The 20,597-nt window shown below is 35.7% G+C and overlaps 1 protein-coding gene and 1 pseudogene across 2 annotated transcripts; one reads left to right on the top strand and one right to left on the bottom strand.

Moving 5' to 3' along the window:
• Positions 1–1,015: 1,015 nt before the first annotated feature.
• Positions 1,016–4,961, top strand: LOC121799035 (glycine-rich domain-containing protein 1-like). 2 transcript variants are annotated; one of them, XM_042198353.1, is made up of 8 exons: positions 1,016–1,340; positions 1,550–1,664; positions 1,755–2,144; positions 2,707–2,967; positions 3,152–3,672; positions 3,751–3,881; positions 4,010–4,170; positions 4,249–4,961. In XM_042198353.1, the coding sequence occupies exons 1-8, from the start codon at positions 1,162–1,164 to the stop codon at positions 4,795–4,797; spliced, it is 2,307 nt and encodes a 768-aa protein (XP_042054287.1). In that variant the 5' UTR covers positions 1,016–1,161; the 3' UTR covers positions 4,798–4,961. The 2 variants fall into 2 exon arrangements, with proteins under 2 accessions (XP_042054287.1, XP_042054288.1); XM_042198354.1 differs by having other exon boundaries at positions 1,215–1,340; positions 1,766–2,144.
• Positions 4,962–6,179: 1,218 nt separating this feature from the next.
• The window catches only part of LOC121799239, a 35,466-nt pseudogene continuing 21,048 nt past the window's right edge, over positions 6,180–20,597 (bottom strand).

The raw sequence follows: 20,597 nt of genomic DNA, 5'->3' as shown, positions 1-20,597 counted from the left end.
AGTGGATCCCATGCTGTGGTGAAAACACAACAGGGGCAGCTATGCCAATAATACGACGTCGTTTTGTTCAACTTTCACAAACTTTATTATTCAAACTTGATTCAGTACTATGTAATCCATAAATAAGTGATTTATATTGAAACAATTAATTAGTATGCAAATATTCAACCGTCCATACCTGCAGCCTCCTCCTCATGAAATAAAACAGTTCTTTAATAATTTGCTAAATACCTACGGAATGTTTATTTTACTAATTAGAATTTCAATTTTTTTAATTCAGTTGCATCAGGATCCTTTAAATTTTACTCCACTTAACTATTTAATATTATGACAAATTAATATAATATCAATAAATTATTATTTAAATTTATAGTTATAGCTAATATGTAGCAGAGTTATCAATTATAATACATCATATAATCATACGGTTAGCTATAATTGAAAGTTAATATATTTAATAATACGATTAGCTATAATTGAAAGTTAATAAACATTCCTTATGGAAAAACAATACTCATAATAAAGTTATTTTACTATTTTGGTACGTTCCATAGTAATAGAGTCATTTACCTTTTTAAGTAAAAGTATCACATTTTTTTACATCTACTTTACTCTCTCTTGCTTTATTCTCTGTTCATCTCTTTACCTTTTTCATTTTTCACTTTATTCTCATTTTACTTAATTCACCTAACATAATTTTCGTGGCGAAAAGAAGCACCTCCATTATTATGGAACGGAAGGAGTAGTATGTAGCAAATTATTAAAGAATTGTTTTATTTGATGAGGAGGAGGCTGCTGTATGGACGGTGGAATATTTGAATACTAATTAATTGTTTCAATATAAATCATTTATTTATGAATTAGTTAGTACTGAATCATGTTTGAATAATAAAATTTGTGAAAGTTGAACAAAACGGCATCTTATTATTGGCACAGCTGCCCTGCTGTGTTTTCACCATAACAGGGGATCCGGTCCCTACACCATGTATCAACTACTTTAATCCTGCCGTCGACATCACCCACTCCAACAGCTACCCATGCCACTATTAATAATAGCACTAATAAAAAAATGTTCCTCGACTCAAGTCTCTCACGAATCAAAACTTAAATAACCTCGGACTCCATTATTTCAACTCCTGTCTGAAGCTCGTGATTAAAAAAATGTCAGCTTCAGAGGGCGCTGCTTCGATGAGAACTCTCAGTGAGATATCAGAGGGGGAAACTGTTCACTTCACCGTCGATCTTGTTGCTGCTGCTAGAAGAAATATCGCCCTTTTTAGATCGGTCTCCGATTCTCCCTGGCATAATCACAAACCCACCATTTTGGAAGCTGTTAGAAGGCCAGTTTTCTTGATGTTTCTCTTCGTTTTTGTGGATTTTTAGGTGTTAATTATGTTACTTTAATATAAAAATACTACTAATATTTTGGAAGCTATTGGAAGGCCAGTTTTGTGAAGAAGATTGAATTTTTAGCATTCTTGATTTTCTCTTCATTTATTGTGGACTTTTAGGGGTTGGAGTTGATGCGATTCTTGTTTTTTTCTTGCAGGTACGATGAGATATGGATGCCATTAATTGCTGATCTCACAACGGGCTCGAAGCCTCCAATGCTTCTTCCACCTCTTGATGTTGAATGGGTTTGGTTCTGCCACACGCTTAATTGGGTAATTAATGTTGATTCACTAGCTACAATTTTTTCCCCTTTTGCGAAAAAGATAATTTTTTTAATAGGTAATTGATGTAAACTGTGTTAGGCCAACTACAGAGATTACTGCCACTCAAGATTCTCAAAACTCATAGGAAAACCAAATATTTTTGATGAGGAAAATGAGGATTATGCATTGGAGAGATGCAGGAAAATCTGGGAGCACAAGTTCCATTCGGAGCCCTTCGAAAACGAGGCCGATGGCGATGACAATGTTGAAAATTACTCCTCTTCTATCAGTGAGGATTTGTTGGATCAAGTGTCAAGATGTAGTAGTCTTTGTAGGATGTATGCCGAGCCCTACCATAGTGAGATGGTGTATTTAGTGGCAGCCAGGCAGAGATACAGAGGTTTTATCTACATGGTTCATAGGTTTGGTGATGAATGTTCTTGCATTGTGCCCACCTCAGATGTTTACCTAATGTGGCTTACTCATCAGGTTCCTTTCTTCAACTTGATATTTGTTCATTTTGGAGCTAAGTAGAGTAGAAAGCCATTACTTTGTGTAGTTGCTATGGATATAGAAATGCTTTTTTGAATGTGATATTGATGGCATAGATTCATTGCTGCAAGGTTGAGTCTTTTAATGTTAATAAGGGAGAAGCACATGGAGCTTATTCAGGGAGTAGCATTTTGCCCATGTTGCCTCTCTGTTTTGTTGTCTTTCCACATATGCGTGATTCGCTTTGTGTTGTAGGAATAATAGGGAAACTTTGTAGACTGCATGGCTTTTATTATGTGTTACATAATTCTACGAGAAAACTATATAACAAACTAAGTACTTGGATAGACAGAGATTTTTTGGCGTGTCGTGTGACTAGAAACTGAAATTGCAATCCAAACTTTTGAATGGCATCTCATTCTCATCTTGTGTTGTTTTTCGTTGCCTAATTGTCATGTTTTCCTTTCTATACATTGCGCAATGTGTATGAAGATATATGTGTTATGGTTATTCTTGAGAAATATAATGATGGAAGATATATTTTACTTGGATTTACTAGAGCTATCCAACGGTATATGCAGTAGACTTTAAGGAGTTGGAGGGAGATGTGTGGAAGATAGTCGGGGTAGGGGACGCTATGAAAGAAGAAGACATGGAAGAAACAAAGATGTTGTGGGAGAAAACTTTTGATCAGCCATACGAAAAAGCAGGTGGTGCAGCCATCACAAGGCCTATTGTTGAACCCCCTTTTTACTGGGATGTAACAAATACTGATGTCAACACAAAATACAAGTCTTTGGTGCCGAGGTTCTTGTTCGAGGTTTGTTCATTATTAGTTCTATCCATTTCAATTTGCCAACGTTGTTTATTAGGAAGCAAAAGTTGCTTTAAACTAATCATCTTTGCCAAAGCTAGCTTGAATAAAGCAGATTTTAAACTAATTTATGAGATTAGTGAATTAGTGAATGAATATAAATGCTTAAACAAATCATCGGTGATTGCAGGTGTGCATAGCAGTAAAACTAATCTCAAACACCAAGCAAGTGAAAAGAAACCCTTCTCGGGATTTCCTTCGTCTTCGAACTGCAAAGTGTCACAGGGAGCTGAAAATGGACAAACCAATATCACATTTCATGCCAGAAACCTGGCAGAAGGCGTGGCATCTCTACTGTGAATTCGGGACCAAAGGACTAATACTTGATCTGCGTCACCATGGAGGCTTCTGTTCTAGAGGCAGCACTCTGCTAGATAGCAAATTGTTTTCTTGGAATGACTTGCTACGTGCACCCTCTCTCGCATCAGAGAAAGGAATCGATGACAGAGCAAGGGTCGTTACTTCAATAACTCCACCTGTGCAAGCACCTTACTTCCTGAAATGCGTGCCTGACCGGGTGACAGATGATTCAGGTGCGATGATATCGGATGTAATTCTGAAGATGAATCAGTACCGACCGCAGGAGGGGAGATGGTTGTCTCGTACTGTTCTGGATCATGGAGGTAGAGAGTGTTTTGTTATTCGAATGAGGTAGGATATGCATGCATGTTCGTTGAAAAACGTATGTTACAATGAATTGGATATTGATATCTTACATTTGCACAACAGAGTCGGAGGGGGGTTTTACCGAAGAGGTGGCGAAGCTCCTAAGGCTGTGAAATGGGAAGATCGCATTATACAAATATTCGAGGGCTCTTGGTCTTATGTTATCGGCTCTGGTTCAATCGGTAGATCACCTGGTATGCACTCGTTCTTCAAGGCTTCAATAACAGTTCAAACATTCTTTGACAAAATGACCGTTGCCTATCTGTATTGCTCGTGTTTATCAATTTTTATGTGTCTGTTTTCGTGGTACCATCTAGAGCAGAGAAATTGGTTGGTACGGCTACACCAAAAGCTCCGAAAGAAGAGCTCCAAGCTTCATGGAAACTCTCATCCGGAATTGAACTTGTGATACAATGGGATTCATCAAAATCTGTCTCAGGATTGAGATTTGATCTGCAAAGCGAGACGTCTTCTGAACCAATGGTAAGATCAGAACCCCGCACTACTAGAAAAGCGCTCATAGATACATGATACAACGTGATCCAACGATAACAATTGCAGGTAAAGCTGTTGCAAGGTAGACATATGCAATACGAAGTCAAGAAGTCCGGCCAAGAAACACAAGAAGAAGCGAAGGCAGACACGAAGAATGAACAAATGGAACAAGATGTTCGGTCAGAGGAAGGTGAGTACGTGACCGTGGTTAGGTACTCGGAGGAGATCCCATCCGGGAAAGCCACTGCTCTTCTCAACTGGAAACTTCTTGTGGTGGAGGTGCAGCCCGAGGAAGATGCAGTCCTCGTGCTTCTCTTAGGCATGGCTATACTCCGGAGCATATCAGAGATGAAGAGGGAAGATGTCGGGAGGCTGCTGGTGCGGAGAAGGATAGGAGAAGCTGAGGTTGGAGAGAGGGATTGGGGGTCGGTGATGCTGCATCCGTCTTCGTGTTCACCGTTGGTTTCGTGTTCGAAACTTCAGCCTTGGTATTGGAATGCAAAGGTGAATATGGCATCTCAAGCAAGGGATCATCAAGGGGTTGCTCCAGCATCTTCAAACTATTCACAGGCAGAAGGTGGAGATAATTTGTATAGGAGTGGAATAATTCCTTGAGATGTTGAAATAATTCTCTTGTAGAGAAGCTGATCTGCCTAATGATCATCATTATCAGATTTATGTATGTTTAAGGTACCGAATATATCTATCTCAAATGGCCAAACTGATAGCAGGTCATTCATTTTCTAAATACTTAATAAAAATCTTTACATTTTTATTCATTTCCTAAAAATAGAAATTTTTCATCTTAGAAAACATTTTTTCTCTTGATGAGGTGAGATCCTTCTTCTAATTTTGTACTATGCGTTGTTTCAAAAGTTCCTAATTTTAGGAAACGAATTTTAGGAAACGGAGGGAGTAAGTACTAAATAACAATATAAAATCAATTTTGATTTAATCTCAAACTATATTCATAAAATAAAATGTCGGTAAGTTCCTAATTTTAGAAAACAGAGTGAGTAAGTACTAAATAACAATATAAAATCAATTTTGATTTAATCTCAAACTATATTCATAAAATAAAATGTATAAAATCAATTTTGATTTAATCTCAAACTATATTCATAAAATAAAATGTCGGTTCAATATCAGTTACTCCATCAATGCATGCATGAGTATGCATATATATGATTATATCAACCATATTTAAAATTATAATTGGACTATTATCAATGAGAAGTACTCGTACTCCCTCCGTTCCATTCAAGACGACCATCTTTCCTTTTTTATTTATCCCAATCAAGATGACAACTTTCCAATTTTAGATATAACATCCTCTATCCTCATTAAAATATTCAACTACATTTTCTCTATCTAATTTATTCCACCTAACAACACTTCCTAAAATCCTGTGCCACTCAAGAATGTGTCCATCTTGAGTGGGACGGAAGGAATACTATATTTAAGTTATTTTGTACTACGAGTATTAAATAATTTAAATTACTTTAGTTTCAAACTTCATTTATCAGAATTGTGAAACGTAGTATCACCCCGCAATATATGTCAATTAGGGATGTCAATACACTATACTTAATTAATACTCACTTTGTCCTACAATAAGAGTCACATTTCACATTTTTACCACAAATGGTAAATAAGTCTCACATTACATTAAGTCACTTCACTCATATTCTATTATAAAAAAACATTATAAAAAATTGATCTAATATTCTAACTAAGTTTTACAAACCATTATTTTTTACATTTCTTAAAATCTGTGCTCACACCAAATGTGACTCCTATTATAATGAAACGGAGGGAGTATATTTCTATATTTCCATTATTTGATCTATGAAACACAATATTATCTCCTCAAACAGCAACAAGGTTACAAGGGGCAACATTATCTTGATGCCAAATAATTGATGAAAATGAAACACAACATTATCTACTCAAACAACAAATCTTGAAATTACAAAGATTATTAATTACCAGTAAACCTACTCATAAGCCTGATGATGCGATAATCTTGGCAAAGGGACAACAACAAGAGGCACCATCTTTTTCAACACTATCCCAAACTTTTCTGAAAGATCCAAACTCTCCCCCTCACACACTTCCCACCTAAAACTATGCACAAGTGAAGCTAGAGCATACATAACAACCCTCTCTGCCATTGCCACTCCAGCGCAGCTTCTCCGAAAGGCAAGTATCTGAAGTCATTACTAAAATCACCCTCGCCATTCAAGAACCTCTCGGGGATGAATTCATTTGGACTAGTCCAATTTTCGGGGTCCCTATGTATCGCCCACACGTTCACAAACGTGTGGGCGCCTTTTGGGACTATGTACCCCGCAACGATGCAGGGCTTACTCGGGCAACGTGGCACCATGAGTGGAAGCGCCGGATGCAACCACAGAACCTCCTTCATCACCGTGTTTAGGTATGGCAATTTGTTGGTGTCGGATTCCTCCACCGCCCGATTCTTGCCTACCACGGCATCCACCTCCCGTTGCGCCTTGTGCATCACCTTGGGCTTCTTCATCATCTCTGCCATAGCAAACTCCACCGTGCTGGAGGTCGTGTCTGTGCCTCCCACGACCATATCCTATTATATATATATATAGGGATATGATCAGTTGACAACTTTCTTCAATTGATAACTGACAATCATGTCAACAACCATGTCTTTTATTGACATCTATATTTACATGTCAACAAAAGACATAAGTATGTCAACTACATTTAGTTAACATTAAATGTCTTCGTGTTAGCATCCATAACGTAAGTTGTGGACATAGTTATTAGTTTAAGATAGTTGTCCACTTAATAAGACCCTCTATGCATATATATAGGGTCATGTTAGGCTGAGATTATTTAGCTAAATTGAGAAATGAGATGCAATATCAGCCACTAATCAACAAGATTAACTAAATGTCAACAGCTATCACATTATGTCAACATGAGGGTAAAAGTGTCATTTCATTAATCAAATGGCGAAAAAAAATAAAATTAGATTTGAAATCATTTTCTAAAACCCTCTCTAAAACTCTCGCTAAAATATCTTCTGATCTTCATATAATTCATACAATTGTGCAAACACAAATTTGCTGATCTTCAAAATTCAAATCGTAAACCTTCAAACATAAATTTCTACAATGACGATTGAAGACCAAATTCGAAGAGAATAGGCTGAAGCGCCGATTGTAGCTGAATCAGTTGAAGCGCCGATTGTAGCTGAATCGGTTGAAGCACCGATCAAGAGAATCGGCGTTCCACATCAGCGGTGGTTCCGACTTCTTCAGGTTCAGCAATTGATTCAAATTTTAAGTATATTGCTTCGATTTTAGTGTATTAAAACAAATCTGAATTTGTTTTCTTATGAATTTGATTTCTGCTGAATTTTTTTGTTGATTAGCCATGGTAGAATCGCAATTGGAAGCATCACCTTCCAGTTAAGGATTTGTTTAAATTTTTAAGATTATTGACATTTCATACAATAGCTATTGACATAGCTATAATAACAGTATATGCTTGTTTGAATATCTGCTAGGATGACTGTATATTGAACCAGAAAGAGTTATTGATATAGATTTATTGTGTTTCATTTCATACAATAGTTATTGACATAGAGTATATGCTTGTTTCAACAGAGTATATGATTTGTTTGACATGGCTATTGACATAGCTATAATAGTTATTGACATAGTTAAGGATCATTTCATACAATACCTATTGACATAGCTATAGACATAGCTATAATAACCAGTTAAGGGTTTGTTTGAATGGCTGTTAGGATGGCTGTAGATTGAACCAGAAAGAGTTATTGATATAGATTTATTGTGTTTCATTTTGGATTTATTAACATAGTATACTTAATGCCCGAACTTATTATTGATATAGATTTATTGTGTTTCATTTTAAACCAGAAAACAATCAAAGCCAAAAAGGAGTACCTCGGTATCTCAGAAAGAGTTAATGATTGTTGAGAAAAAACAAAAGAAAAGTATAGAGGATGAAAAATAGAGTCAGATTGCTGAAAAGGTATCTCAAAGGCTTCTAGTGAAAAGGAAGCCTTTGTTTTTTGTTGTTGCAATAAGCCAATTGAATGAGGCACAGATTAATTCTGTGAAGGAGATGGGTTTTGAGAGTGTCTTGCATTACAGAATTGAGTACATTCCTAGTATATTAGCATTTTCTTTGTTGAAGAGCTTTGATGAAGAAAAGTGTAAGATAAAGCTTTATAATGGGAAAAAAATTCATATCACAGAAGAGGATGTTGAGCTTGTATATGGATTTCCAAGATGTGACATTACTTACTGCAGAGAGAAGTGGAAAAGTAATGCACCTTTCATGAGGGAGTTAGCAGAACAATGTGATACAAAACCAGGAAACGTGAACCATAAAGCTGTTGAACAACTTATGTTAGCAGATCATGAAGGAGGACCACAATTCAAGAGATTGTTCTTGGTCCTATTAGAATCCACATTGATTGAGCCTTCAACATGTGGAATGATAAAATCTAAGATTGGAGAGATAGTTGATGGTTTGGATAACGTGAGAAATATCAACCGGTGTTCATATACAATCTCTGTACTCAAGTTTGCTCTGGGAAATTGGTTGAAGACGGAGAAGAACGCCTTTGCAGGACCACTTCCCTTCCTCATGGTATGTTTTACATTTTGCATTACATTACTTATTGAAATGACTTGTATGTGTAGTTGATATAGCTTGTACTATGATTGACATAAGTTGAATTAGTTATTTAAGTGGCTTGTGTATTCAGTTGACACTACACACCAGTAATTGACATGCATTTTTTAACATATGCAGCTCTGCTACTTAGACAGAGTTACACAAGACAAGCGTCATGTTCCTCGCACATTTCCATTAATGAAAGGATGGAAAAGTGAGCATCTTCAGGCTAGAGAAGATAAAGAGACCAGTGAAGGAGTTTTTTTGTTTAGGACGTATAAAGAAGAGATATGTCTGTACTCTGGAGGAGGAGGAGAAGCAGGAGGATGAGGAGGAGGAGCAAATGCCTCAACAACAGATTCCTGATGACTGTGCGGTTGGGTCTTCCCAGAACCTACTCCCAAAAGATTTCATATAGGAGGAGCAGCAGCAAGGGAATGAAGAAAAAAGCCTTGATGTAAATGAAAGTGGAGTTGGATCTTCTTCTCAGAACATACTCCCTGTTAGAATTGGTATACTGAAAAGCATATTTCGAGCATGTTGCACGGATAGAATTGCTTGTATACAATAAACTCTACAATCCACTTTTATCCCAAGGCGAGAAGAAGTAATTTTGTCGCATTGATGTTTGCTTGTGCATTTATAAGATGTATCTCAAACATTTAAATGTATAAGAAGCAAATAAGCCTAATTCTTCTGCATAGTAGACTGGTCGTGAACGACGTTCACAGAAGGTGACGCAGTCGGTCCTTTGTAGAAGAGAAATAGAATTTCACAACCTAGATAGGCTTTGGCTACCTATCGTGAAAGGTTGCAGTGTCAGTCCGCATGTTTCCTTACCTTAGGAAATAAACGACACTGGTGTGGTATAGCACTGAAGGATCTAACGGTTGAGATAAGTCTTTCTTGCTATTTACTGAAAGACGAGGTCTCGGTGATTGTTATTTCTTAATCTATAACATTGAGCATACAATATTGATTATGTACTACTTTGATTTATCAAATGGTGCGGATTTTTCGTAATCCAAGAATCCTGATATCTTGGGTAGTGGTGATTAATGTCTAGAGGTGCTAGTATTGTTATTGCAATGAATCGTGTGCTGGGTGAGTCCAGTTTGATAATATCCTCAAGAGGTGTTCGAAAAATGTTTTATTATTCAGAAACCCGGCCGGTTGGAATTTATTCCAGAATAATAAATAAAGATTTTGAACTAGACAACTCTTGGAAAAAGATATTAATTAATTAAAGTCAAATAGCAGGCTTAAATTAATTAATGGATATTTATATCTTAAACACGGGAAATAATAAATTAAAGAGGTAAAGCCCGAATTACTCGTAATTTGGGATTGGACGGGCAGTCAATATTATTATACTATAGTGGATGATAATAATATTCTGTTTGGATTTAAATTAAATTGGGGCTCAATTTAATTAGTAAAAGTCCAACAGGTTTTGCCCAAGTCCAACCTCCATGGATCCCTAATCTGGCCCATTATAACTCAATATAAAAGGAGATTATAAAGGAGATTATTAGAGAATTAATCATTAATTTTCGTGCTCCCCTGTGGGAGTGGACGAAAAATCGGTTTTTGAGAAAACTGATATTCTGTCTTCTTTCTAATCAAGCCCTTTTCGATTCTGACAAGCTTTGCCCACCCAAAGGTCATTATCTGAGTTCGGGATACAGATTAGAAGGTTCGTGGTTGAGTACGAAGAAAATCACGTGGAGAAGGCGCAAGCAATCGTCGATTCTTTGGAGAATCAGATCAGTAATTCTAATCCGTAGGAAATTCATGTTTTAGGTTTTAATTCCTTTTACATGATTTATGTGCGTTCTTGGATGCAATTATGTGTTTAACATGTAGTTAATTAATCCCATAATCGGTCAAATAGATCCGTAGATCTGATTTATTTGTGAATGCATGACTTCCGCTGTGCAAGAGGCTCCAAACCCCAGCAATTGGTATCAGAGCCAATTTTTTTGCTCTGATTATGTGGATTAATTTCATGTGAATTGTTTGGATGCATGATTTTCTTCGTGGCGTAGTTGTTGTTAATTTTATTCGATGGCGAAATATATCAACGATAACGAAGAATGCAAATATCGGCAAGAATTTCTCGCCACGACAACAATTTGATTGATGGAACCAATTTCTTGCGCCGCAACCTTTGACTTCAACCATCAATGAAAAGAATTTCCCAATTCTTGTTATTCCATCAAGAATCAAATTGATTGTTTTTTGTTTTTCAAATCGACGTACATGGAGTTTGCGACGTGGGATTAAACCACGATCAGGCTAGGTACTCATGCGAATTGAGAAACAGCACGGACATCAGCGGCGGCGAGTGGGCAGCGGCGGGTGCGGCGACGCTGCGACGGCATCACGCAGCGCAGCGCCGGTGGCTGCAGAGACGACGACGTCGCAGTAGCGACGACGACGCAGCAGCGGTAATCAGGCGGCAACTGCAGTGACGCTGCAGCAGCAAGGCAGCAGTTCGATCGACGGCAGGCTGGCCAGGCTGCGTCGGCAGCCCAAGCCTACGGGCTGGGCAGTTTGCGCGACGTGGCACAGCAGGTGCAGTCATGACAGCCCGAACGCTGCAGCGAGAGCAGCGACGCAGCTGCACGATTGCAGCGGCGATCTGCAAGCGCGATGGCAGCGGAGTTCCGGGCAGCAGCGGCTGGAGCGACGTCGATGCAGTAGCGTCGGAGACGTCAGGCTCGGCAAGCTCGCGAGACGAGTGGGAGCTTGTTGGTGGCGTTTCCGGGCTCGTGTGGCAGCGCAGCTTTCCAAATTAGTTAGGGTTTCCCCAATCCTAGAAACTAATTTGGAGAAAATTTCAAAATTAGTTATGTTTCCTAAAACCTAGGAACTAATTTTGGATAAATTCAAGATTAATTTTGAATAAAATTTGAATATATCTTAAGTGGATTATCTAAATTTTTATTTTTATTTATATTATGGATTAATTGAATTTTTATCCTTATTTTATGGATTTAGATAGATTAAATTCTATCTAGACAAATCCTAGATAAATTAGGATAATTATAATCACTTTTATTTTGTCTTATGGGTTTATATAGATTTAATTCTATGTGAATAAATCCTAGATAGACTATATAAATAATCAATTAAATTTTAATTTTGTCATTATTTTATGGATTTAGAGATATTTAATTATATCTAGAGAAATCCTATATAAATTTGGATGAATAATTAAATTTATTTCTGTCATATGGATTTAGATAGATTTTATTTTATCTTGTTGAATCCTTGATTGACTAAGATAAATATTAATTAAGTTTATCCATATCTTGTAGATATTGATAAATCTATATCTATCTAGAATATATCTTAGTAGATTTGGATAATTAAAATCCATGTTTATCTTTATCTTGTGGATATTTATAGAACTAATTCTATTTAGAAAATATCCTAGTAGATTTAGACAATTAAATGTATCTCAATCTTATAGATATTGATAGATTTATATCTATCTAGAATATATCTTAGAAGATTTAGATAATTGTTAATCCAGTATTGTAATTATCATTTGGATTTAAGATAGATTTAGTTCTATCAAGTTAAATCCTAGATGAATTAATTATTATTAATTCTAGTTTATCCTAATTTTATGGATATAAATAGATTTATTTCTATTTAGAAAATATCCTAGATAAATTTGGATAAAGATAATACAAGATAATCCTAATTGGATTTTGATAAAATTAATTTTATCTAGTATGAATCCTAATAGATATTCTAAATAATCTAAGATTGTTTAAATCTTAGAATGATTGGATTTTATCTTCGTCTTATGGATTTGGAGAAACTTGTTTTTATCGTGAAATATCCTGGTATGATTTAGATAATGATAATCCAATGTCAGTTTTATCTTGAATATTAGGATTTGATTTTATCCATGTAAAATCTAGAATAATCCTAAGAGGATTTAGATAGATTCCATTCTATCTAGATAAATCCTAAATTAATTTGGATAGCCATTATCCAAATAAATCGTATCAAATCCGAAATTCCTATTTTGGATTAGATAAGGAAATAATTATTTAAATAAATCTCCCTAGATTTATTAAATAATTTCAATAATTATCCAGTGTGATTAATCACCATGAATTAAATGGATTTATCTACTTATTTGATGTTAATATGTTTTAAGTGGCTTATCTGTCTTATCTACTTATGTGATAATTATGCAAAAATCATGTTTAAAATGACTAAGCGACAATTACAACAGTGCGTTGTATATGGTCTCCATAAATTGGTCTATATATGAAGCAGTTTCTAATATTATCGCGACTCACCTTAGTGGGAGCAATAATCCTACGAAATAGCAAGTTCATAAGATTAGACTTCTTAATGGTAAATTGTTTAAACTGGAAGCAAGTTTCTAATATTATCGCGACCCACCCTAGTGGGAGCCATAATCCTACGAAATTGCAAGTTCGTATGTTTAAGCATATTTATAAGATAGCTATGGAATTTTGTTAGTGACGTACGACCTTCCCTAGAAGGAGTATCAAAACAGAAATGAAATTCCTAGATGCAAATATTTATGGTAAATGCTTAGGCAATATTTGGCGGCCATGCCACCTTAGTGGTCTCTGGACTATCCGTCGGTATTGTGACCAGGAAATTGTTGGAATCCGAATTTGTATGACCTCCCTAGAGGCGTACTTATTTTGGTTTTCACGGTTGCGAGATACATAAATTGTTTTGTGGTTGTTTGCGATTATGTATTAAGCATAGTATGTGATAAATAGTTTTATTTCTTCTCAGCCAAATTCTTAATAATGTCTGCGAACCTTAAAGAAATCAAACTCGAAGGCCAAAATTATGTAGACTGGAAATATTAAATGGATAAGATTCTCATTGCTGAAAACTTAAAGTTTGTACTCACTAATTCATGTCCTCCATTTCCTCGACAAAATTCTACAAAGAAAGTTTGAGAATGCATTTTATGCATGTACTCGATAAGTTCTTTGAGGAAGAATGTCAAACTACTTTCTTTTAAGTAGTGAGATAAGTCTTGGTTTATACCGATGATAAAGGAATATCCAATGAGGACGTTGTCCAGATTCTATTGGAACATCCAAAAGAGATAGAAAGTTTTGATGAATCTTCTGATTCAGTTACTCAAATAGTTTCTGCACTCAGTTCATCGCCAAATGTAATAGGAAGTGAGTACAAGAAGGTTGTTACTGAAGAGTTGGAAACTTTCAGCATTGTATTCACTCTATTACTTTTGGAGGAAGATAACATGATAGCTGACGAATTCATCAAGGCTGCATCTTTCCTATGTCTTAGTTCAATCGAACAGAAGACTAGCAATGGAAAGAGGGAAGAGCTGAATTGTCATCAATGAAAGCTATAAAGGCACGAAAAATTGGGTGAAAAGGCAAAAGAGAAGACGCATTGTGAGTCGGATTGACCTCTTCTACAGAAGGACAATGACTTAGATAACAATGCAATTTCTAAAAGAGAGATCTAGATCCAGTTGGGCAGTTGTTGCAGTGGGAGCTATTTTTATGCTCACTTTATTGTTTTGTTTTGATGTATAAGACTTTGTTTTATTGGTACAGTTTAGTTTGGAAAGAATTCAGTTTCAGTTTCTAAACGTGTTAATGATTAAATGATGTTCGATGTCATTTGATAATGCTTGCATTATTGAGAAATGTGGATCGAATATCTATCATAGTACCATAGAAAAATAAATTATACTCCCTCCGTCCCATGCTACTCGCACTTTTCATTTTAGGCCGTAAATTTGGGATTGATTTTTTTGTGTAATTAAAAAAGAATTTTAGGTGTAATGAGACATCACTTAATAAAAGAGCTCTTAACTTAAACTAACATATTAATTAAATGCATTAATTCTAACTTAAATTATAAATAGTGTAAGGACTTTGTGACGAGCCGAAAAGCAAACGTGCGAGTAGCACGGGACGGAGGGAGTACATCATAGTATCTAAACAATATAATTGCAAAAAGATTGACTTTAACACCACAGTTCAACTTCTTAAACAATGAATGATAAAGTATTTATGGTACTTAATCATAAGGCCAAGAAAGTACTTAGTAATTGTTCAAAATGATTTTGTCTAACTCAAGTGACTATCGAGATTTTAACAACTTGTTTGTTATATAGCTTGAAGGTCAAGTAAGTCTGGTTGATGCACTATAAGTTAGAATCCTTTGGTGGTTCAAATGATTCAGAATACTATGCAACATAGAAAGACTAGTAAGTCTCAATGGTTTACACCATAGGAGACGAGCAAATGAGTTAAGATCAGTAGTGGGAGTTAAATCCTAGTTGACTACTCCAAGCATTCTTCTAAAGAATGGGATAGTCATATAAGAAGATATCGAAGTCTCTCGAAGATAAGTTCGATAAGTGAACAGTTTTACTCAATAACATCTTATCATTGATGGGATATACGTTGGAAACAACGAGTTATACCTTAAAGAAACTACAATAACATCAGTACCTTCTACAACACACGAGTTGTGGACTAGAGGTAAGTTTAGTCCAACACATCTCAAGGCGTGGAGTTATTCCAACACATGTTTTGGAAAAGGTATCCAAGTAATTGGAGTTGTGTACTGAGGTATGTTTTAAGGTTGTCCCAAACGATAGAAAAGGTACAGGTTCTATAATCTTCACGGCAAGATATGTGTTTGTTTACACGAATACTAGATTCTTTGATGAAGATTATGTGAAGAACTACAAGCCTAACAAGCATGATAATTCTCAAGATAACGAGAATATCTATTTTCCATCTTAACCAAGAAGTCGTACCATTAGATACTTATGCACTAAGGAAATCAACGTTTGTACCTAAGATTGTGAGAGTCGTGTCGTAGTGGGAGCGTTCTTTGCGAACATAATAAGTTCATGGGTCTAAAAGAGTCTTAAGACTCAGTCTTAGATCAACTTGGACATAATCCCTGTAACTACAAGGACGCAATGACTTTTTCAGATAATCATTCTTGATAAGATGATAGATTATGAATAACAATCTTAAATAGACAGGAATGTTTGCAAGACTTACGATACTACCCATAGACTATTTCAGTCAGTGGGAGCTAGTGTACCTGCAAGTGTAAGCATGGATCTCAAAAGGCTAGAATAATGGCAAAGGGTTATACCCAGAGAGAATTATATTCTCGTCTGCCATTTTTGCCTAAGTCGATCTGTATATTGTCTATTGTAGCCTACATAAATTAGGATGTATGTACTATGATTGTCAAGATAATTTTCTTTAAGTAGAAGTCTTGAGGAGATCATCTGCATGGAACATCTTAATGATTATGTAATACAGGGCAAGAAAGTTGAAAGTGCACTATATTTGGTATTCTTGGTACTCTACGATGATAACACCTATAAAAGTTGATAAACAACTAAGAGGGTTATCTAGCGTAGGAAACTGGTCGTCTACCCAGTTTAAGGATGATGGATTTAAGATATCTAGTTACATTCTAAGCATCTGTGTCATTAGATTGCTAGAAAAAGAATGTATGTTTTCTTAAAGAATCCTACATCTACACAATACTTAAACACTTTAGCATTGAAAATTCTAAGAAAAGGTTTTTCTTTTTCTAGATGGAATTATTTTGTCTCTAGTCAAGTGTTTTTCGACATTGAATGAGATCAAGAAGAATGAGACAAGTTCCGTAATTGGAAGTCTCATATATGCTATGATGTGTATTAAGTTAGATATTAGCTTTGCCGTTGGCATAGAAGCATGATATCATTTTAACCATGGCCAAGGACATTGGATTGGGTAAAGAATATACTATAGTACTTGAAGAAGACTAAACGGTATACTCTAGTTTACCAGACATCCATGTTATGTCCTTTAGGTTACATCGACTCGATTTTATAATTGATTGATGATCGAGTTATCCTCTGACTATGTGTTAACGTTAGGAGTTGTTAATCTCAGTAACTTCCTAATAGCTTTGACCGTGATTCTGAGTATGTGTATGAGTATTATATTTTGTTATAATTACTCTAGTCATATGTCTAACTCGAGGGAAACACGATCTGATAAAGCTAAGCAATCACATATAGATGAAGTATGAAACTAATTAAGGATTAAGTGTTCAGCAACACGTTATGGTTTCCAAGATATCATCAGAGAACAACCTAGTAGAACTTTTCACAAAAAGCCTATATGGCAACATGTTTTACACATGAGGTGAAAAGTACGGTAGTTCGATGTATCATGGCCCGAGACCTGCTTAGAGTATAAGTGGGAGAGTTTTTGCAGTGGGTATACTCGAAAGCATGATTTTGAGTATAAGTGGGAGATTGTTAGAATTGATATACTGAAAAGCATATTTCGAGCATGTTGCACGGATAGAATTGCTTGTATACAATAAACTCTACAATCCACTATCCCAAGGCGAGAAGAAGTAATTTTGTCGCATTGATATTTGCTTGTGCATTTATAAGATGTATCTCAAACATTTAAATGTATAAGAAGCAAATAAGCCTAATTCTTCTGCATAGTAGACTGGTCGTGAACGACGTTCACAGAAGGTGACGCAGTCGGTCCTTTGTAGAAGAGAAATAGAATTTCACAACCTAGATAGGCTTTGGCTACCTATCGTGAGAGGTTGCAGTGTCAGTCCGCATATTTCCTTACCTTAGGAAATAAACGACACTGGTGTGGTATAGCACTGAAGGATCTAACAGTTGAGATAAGTCTTTCTTGCTATTTACTGAAAGACGAGGTCTCGGTGATTGTTATTTCTTAATCATTGTTGATATAACATTGAGCATACGATATTGATTATGCACTACTTTGATTTATCAAATGGTGCGGATTTTTCGTAATCCAAGAATCCTGATATCTTGGGTAGTGGTGATTAATGTCTAGAGGTGCTAGTATTGTTATTGCAATGAATCGTGTGCTGGGTGAGTCCAGTTTGATAATATCCTCAAGAGGTGTTCGAAAAAGGTTTTATTATTCAGAAACCCGACCGGTTGGAATTTATTCCAGAATAATAAATAAAGATTTTGAACTGGACAACTCTTGGAAAAAGATATTAATTAATTAAAGTCAAATAGCAGACTTAAATTAATTAATGGATATTTATATCTTAAACACGGGAAATAATAAATTAAAGAGGTAAAGCCCGAATTACTCGTAATTTGGGATTGGACGGGCAGTCAATATTATTATACTATAGTGGATGATAATAATATTCTGTTTGGATTTAAATTAAATTGGGCTTAATTTAATTAGTAAAAGTCCAACAGGTTTGACCCAAGTCCAACCTCCATGGTTCCCTAATCTGGCCCATTATAACTCAATATAAAAGGAGATTATAAAGGAGATTATTAGAGAATTAATCATTAATTTTCGTGCTCCCCTGTGGGAGTGGACGAAAAATCAGTTTTTGAGAAAACTGATATTCTGTCTTCTTTCTAATCAAGCCCTTTTCGATTCTGACAAGCTTTGCCATCCAAAGATCATTATCTGAGTTCGGGATACAGATTAGAAGGTTCGTGGTTGAGTACGAAGAACATCACGTGGAGAAGGCGCAAGCAATCGTTGATTCTTTGGAGAATCAGATCGGTAATTCTAATCCGTAGGAAATTCATGTTTTAGGTTTTAATTCCTTTTACATGATTTATGTGCGTTCTTGGATGCAATTCTGTGTTTAACATATAGTTAATTAATCCCATAATCGGTCAAATAGATCCGTAGATCTGATTTATTTGTGAATGCATGACTTCCGCTGTACAAGGGGCTCCAAACCCCAACACTCCCATCACATATGGTGGCCAATTTAGTAAAATACATCAAGCAGATAAATGATGGCAGGACCAACCTTGTGAGAGTCCTCAAAGAAGCTTCATCACAGATCAAGAATAATGATTTATTCGGATTTATTTGTGATATTGCTAGAAGTGAAATTGGAAGCCAAAAGTCTCCAGTTGCCTCTGTGAGTGACACTTTTCTCCATTTGTCGCAGTCATATAATATAGACAACGATGTTGCTATTGATAACTGGAAAGCTGTGTTTGTTTCAATACGGAATGCTGCAAAAGCAAATGAACAAATTGAAGATTTGAATGAATTTTCACCTTTCAGATTGGGAGATTTCTCTGATAAAGTAAGTACATAAACAACCTATAATGATATTAATACATCATTTTGTTGATATATGTTTCTCTTAGTTGACATTGGATTATTCCTACAGTTTAGAAAGTAACATTGTTGAACTAATTTTTGAACAGGCTGTAGAACAAAGAAACAAAGATAACTTACCTACCTCACCAGTTGGTGATCCTGAAGTGGTCAGACAGTCTGTTGAAGAAGACGAACAAAGAAAGGAGAACATGATTTGTGATGACCATAACGAATCAAACTCTCCTATCTCGACAACCATACTAGGATCTCCACGGACAACATCCCCATCTCTCCAACAATAAGAAGTCAATGCTTCAGAGCATGACAACACACTGGCATCACTAATAGGATCTGAGAACAAGGGAAGTGAGTTGGAAATTCAAGAAGAAGTTGAAGCTGATAGAGAGTTAAGAACACAAGATGGCTTGCACATATTATCAAAAGTATATGGTGACTGTGAAATCAGCAACAATGAAGAAACAATTAAGGCCACAAACACCATTGTTGATATCATAAATGAACAGGTACAATTTATAATGATTATCTTAAACTCTAGAAGCTTTGTATATAAATTTTATAGATTTTATATAAGTTATTGACATTGTGGATATCGTAGTTGACATAGATAACTATATAATTGACATGGTATAGCATGGAGTTTCAGTAGTAAATACAAATTGTATATATGGAGTTTCAGGAAGACAGGGAGGATGCAGCTGCATGCTCAATTGTTGAGTATATGATGAAACAATGGATGACACACCTTCTGAATGGAACGTGCAAAAACAAGGATATAAAGGGAAAGAGAAGATGCATGAGGAAAAAGAAAAAACTTCTGAAAACACAGAGAGAAGAATGATTGTCTACCAGGTAAAATAAGTAAAATTAACCTTATTATTTTTTAAAAAATGACTGAATTGTTGTTGACATTGCTTGTAATAGTTGTTAAAATGGTTTGTATGTGTAGTTGACAAAGCATGTAGAGTAGTTGACATAACTTGTATGTGCAGTTGACACGATATGTATCGTAGTTGACATAATTATATTAGTTATTGATATGGTTAGTATAATATAGTTGACATGATTTGTAATTGTAAGTAACATTAAATACATTGACTACAGAACCCTGTTCCAATCTCTGAGATTCCACTGGCTGAAGCTAGAGAGACAGATTCGTGCTGAAATGAGTCCTAGCCCAGTGCTACGCTCACCATTTGAAATACGAGTTGTGCATATGAAACCAACCCTGAACCCGGATGAAAGAGATATCTACTACTACATAGTAGAAACTGAAGGAACAAATGAGTATGCATAATTTAATTCTTTGAATAACTTTTAAATTTCTATGCAGTTGACATAATTTATGAATGATGTTTAAATGTTGTCTGCACGCCTTCATTTCAGTGATACATGTGCTTACACTAATGGCTTTGTTTGGGCAAGCAAATGAGTGTTTTCATCTCTGAAACTCCATACAGAAATCAGTATAGGTGTAATTGATGTATGGGCAACATACCTGAACTTCAGAGAAAAAGAAAGGGCAGAAACGTCACCTCC

Source organism: Salvia splendens, chromosome 4, assembly GCF_004379255.2.
Source record: "Salvia splendens isolate huo1 chromosome 4, SspV2, whole genome shotgun sequence".
NCBI classification, from domain to species: domain Eukaryota; kingdom Viridiplantae; phylum Streptophyta; class Magnoliopsida; order Lamiales; family Lamiaceae; genus Salvia; species Salvia splendens.
The sequence above is the reverse complement of the archived record's forward strand: the minus strand, read 5'-3'. Positions and strand labels throughout refer to the sequence as shown.

Coding starts and splice junctions, on each gene's coding strand:
- LOC121799035 (XM_042198353.1), top strand. CDS start 1,162: ATGTCAGCTTCAGAGGGCGCTGCTTCGATGAGAACTCTCAGTGAGATA. Junction 2,145..2,706: donor TAATGTGGCTTACTCATCAG/GTTCCTTTCTTC, acceptor TGGATTTACTAG/AGCTATCCAACGGTATATGC. Junction 2,968..3,151: donor TGCCGAGGTTCTTGTTCGAG/GTTTGTTCATTA, acceptor CGGTGATTGCAG/GTGTGCATAGCAGTAAAACT.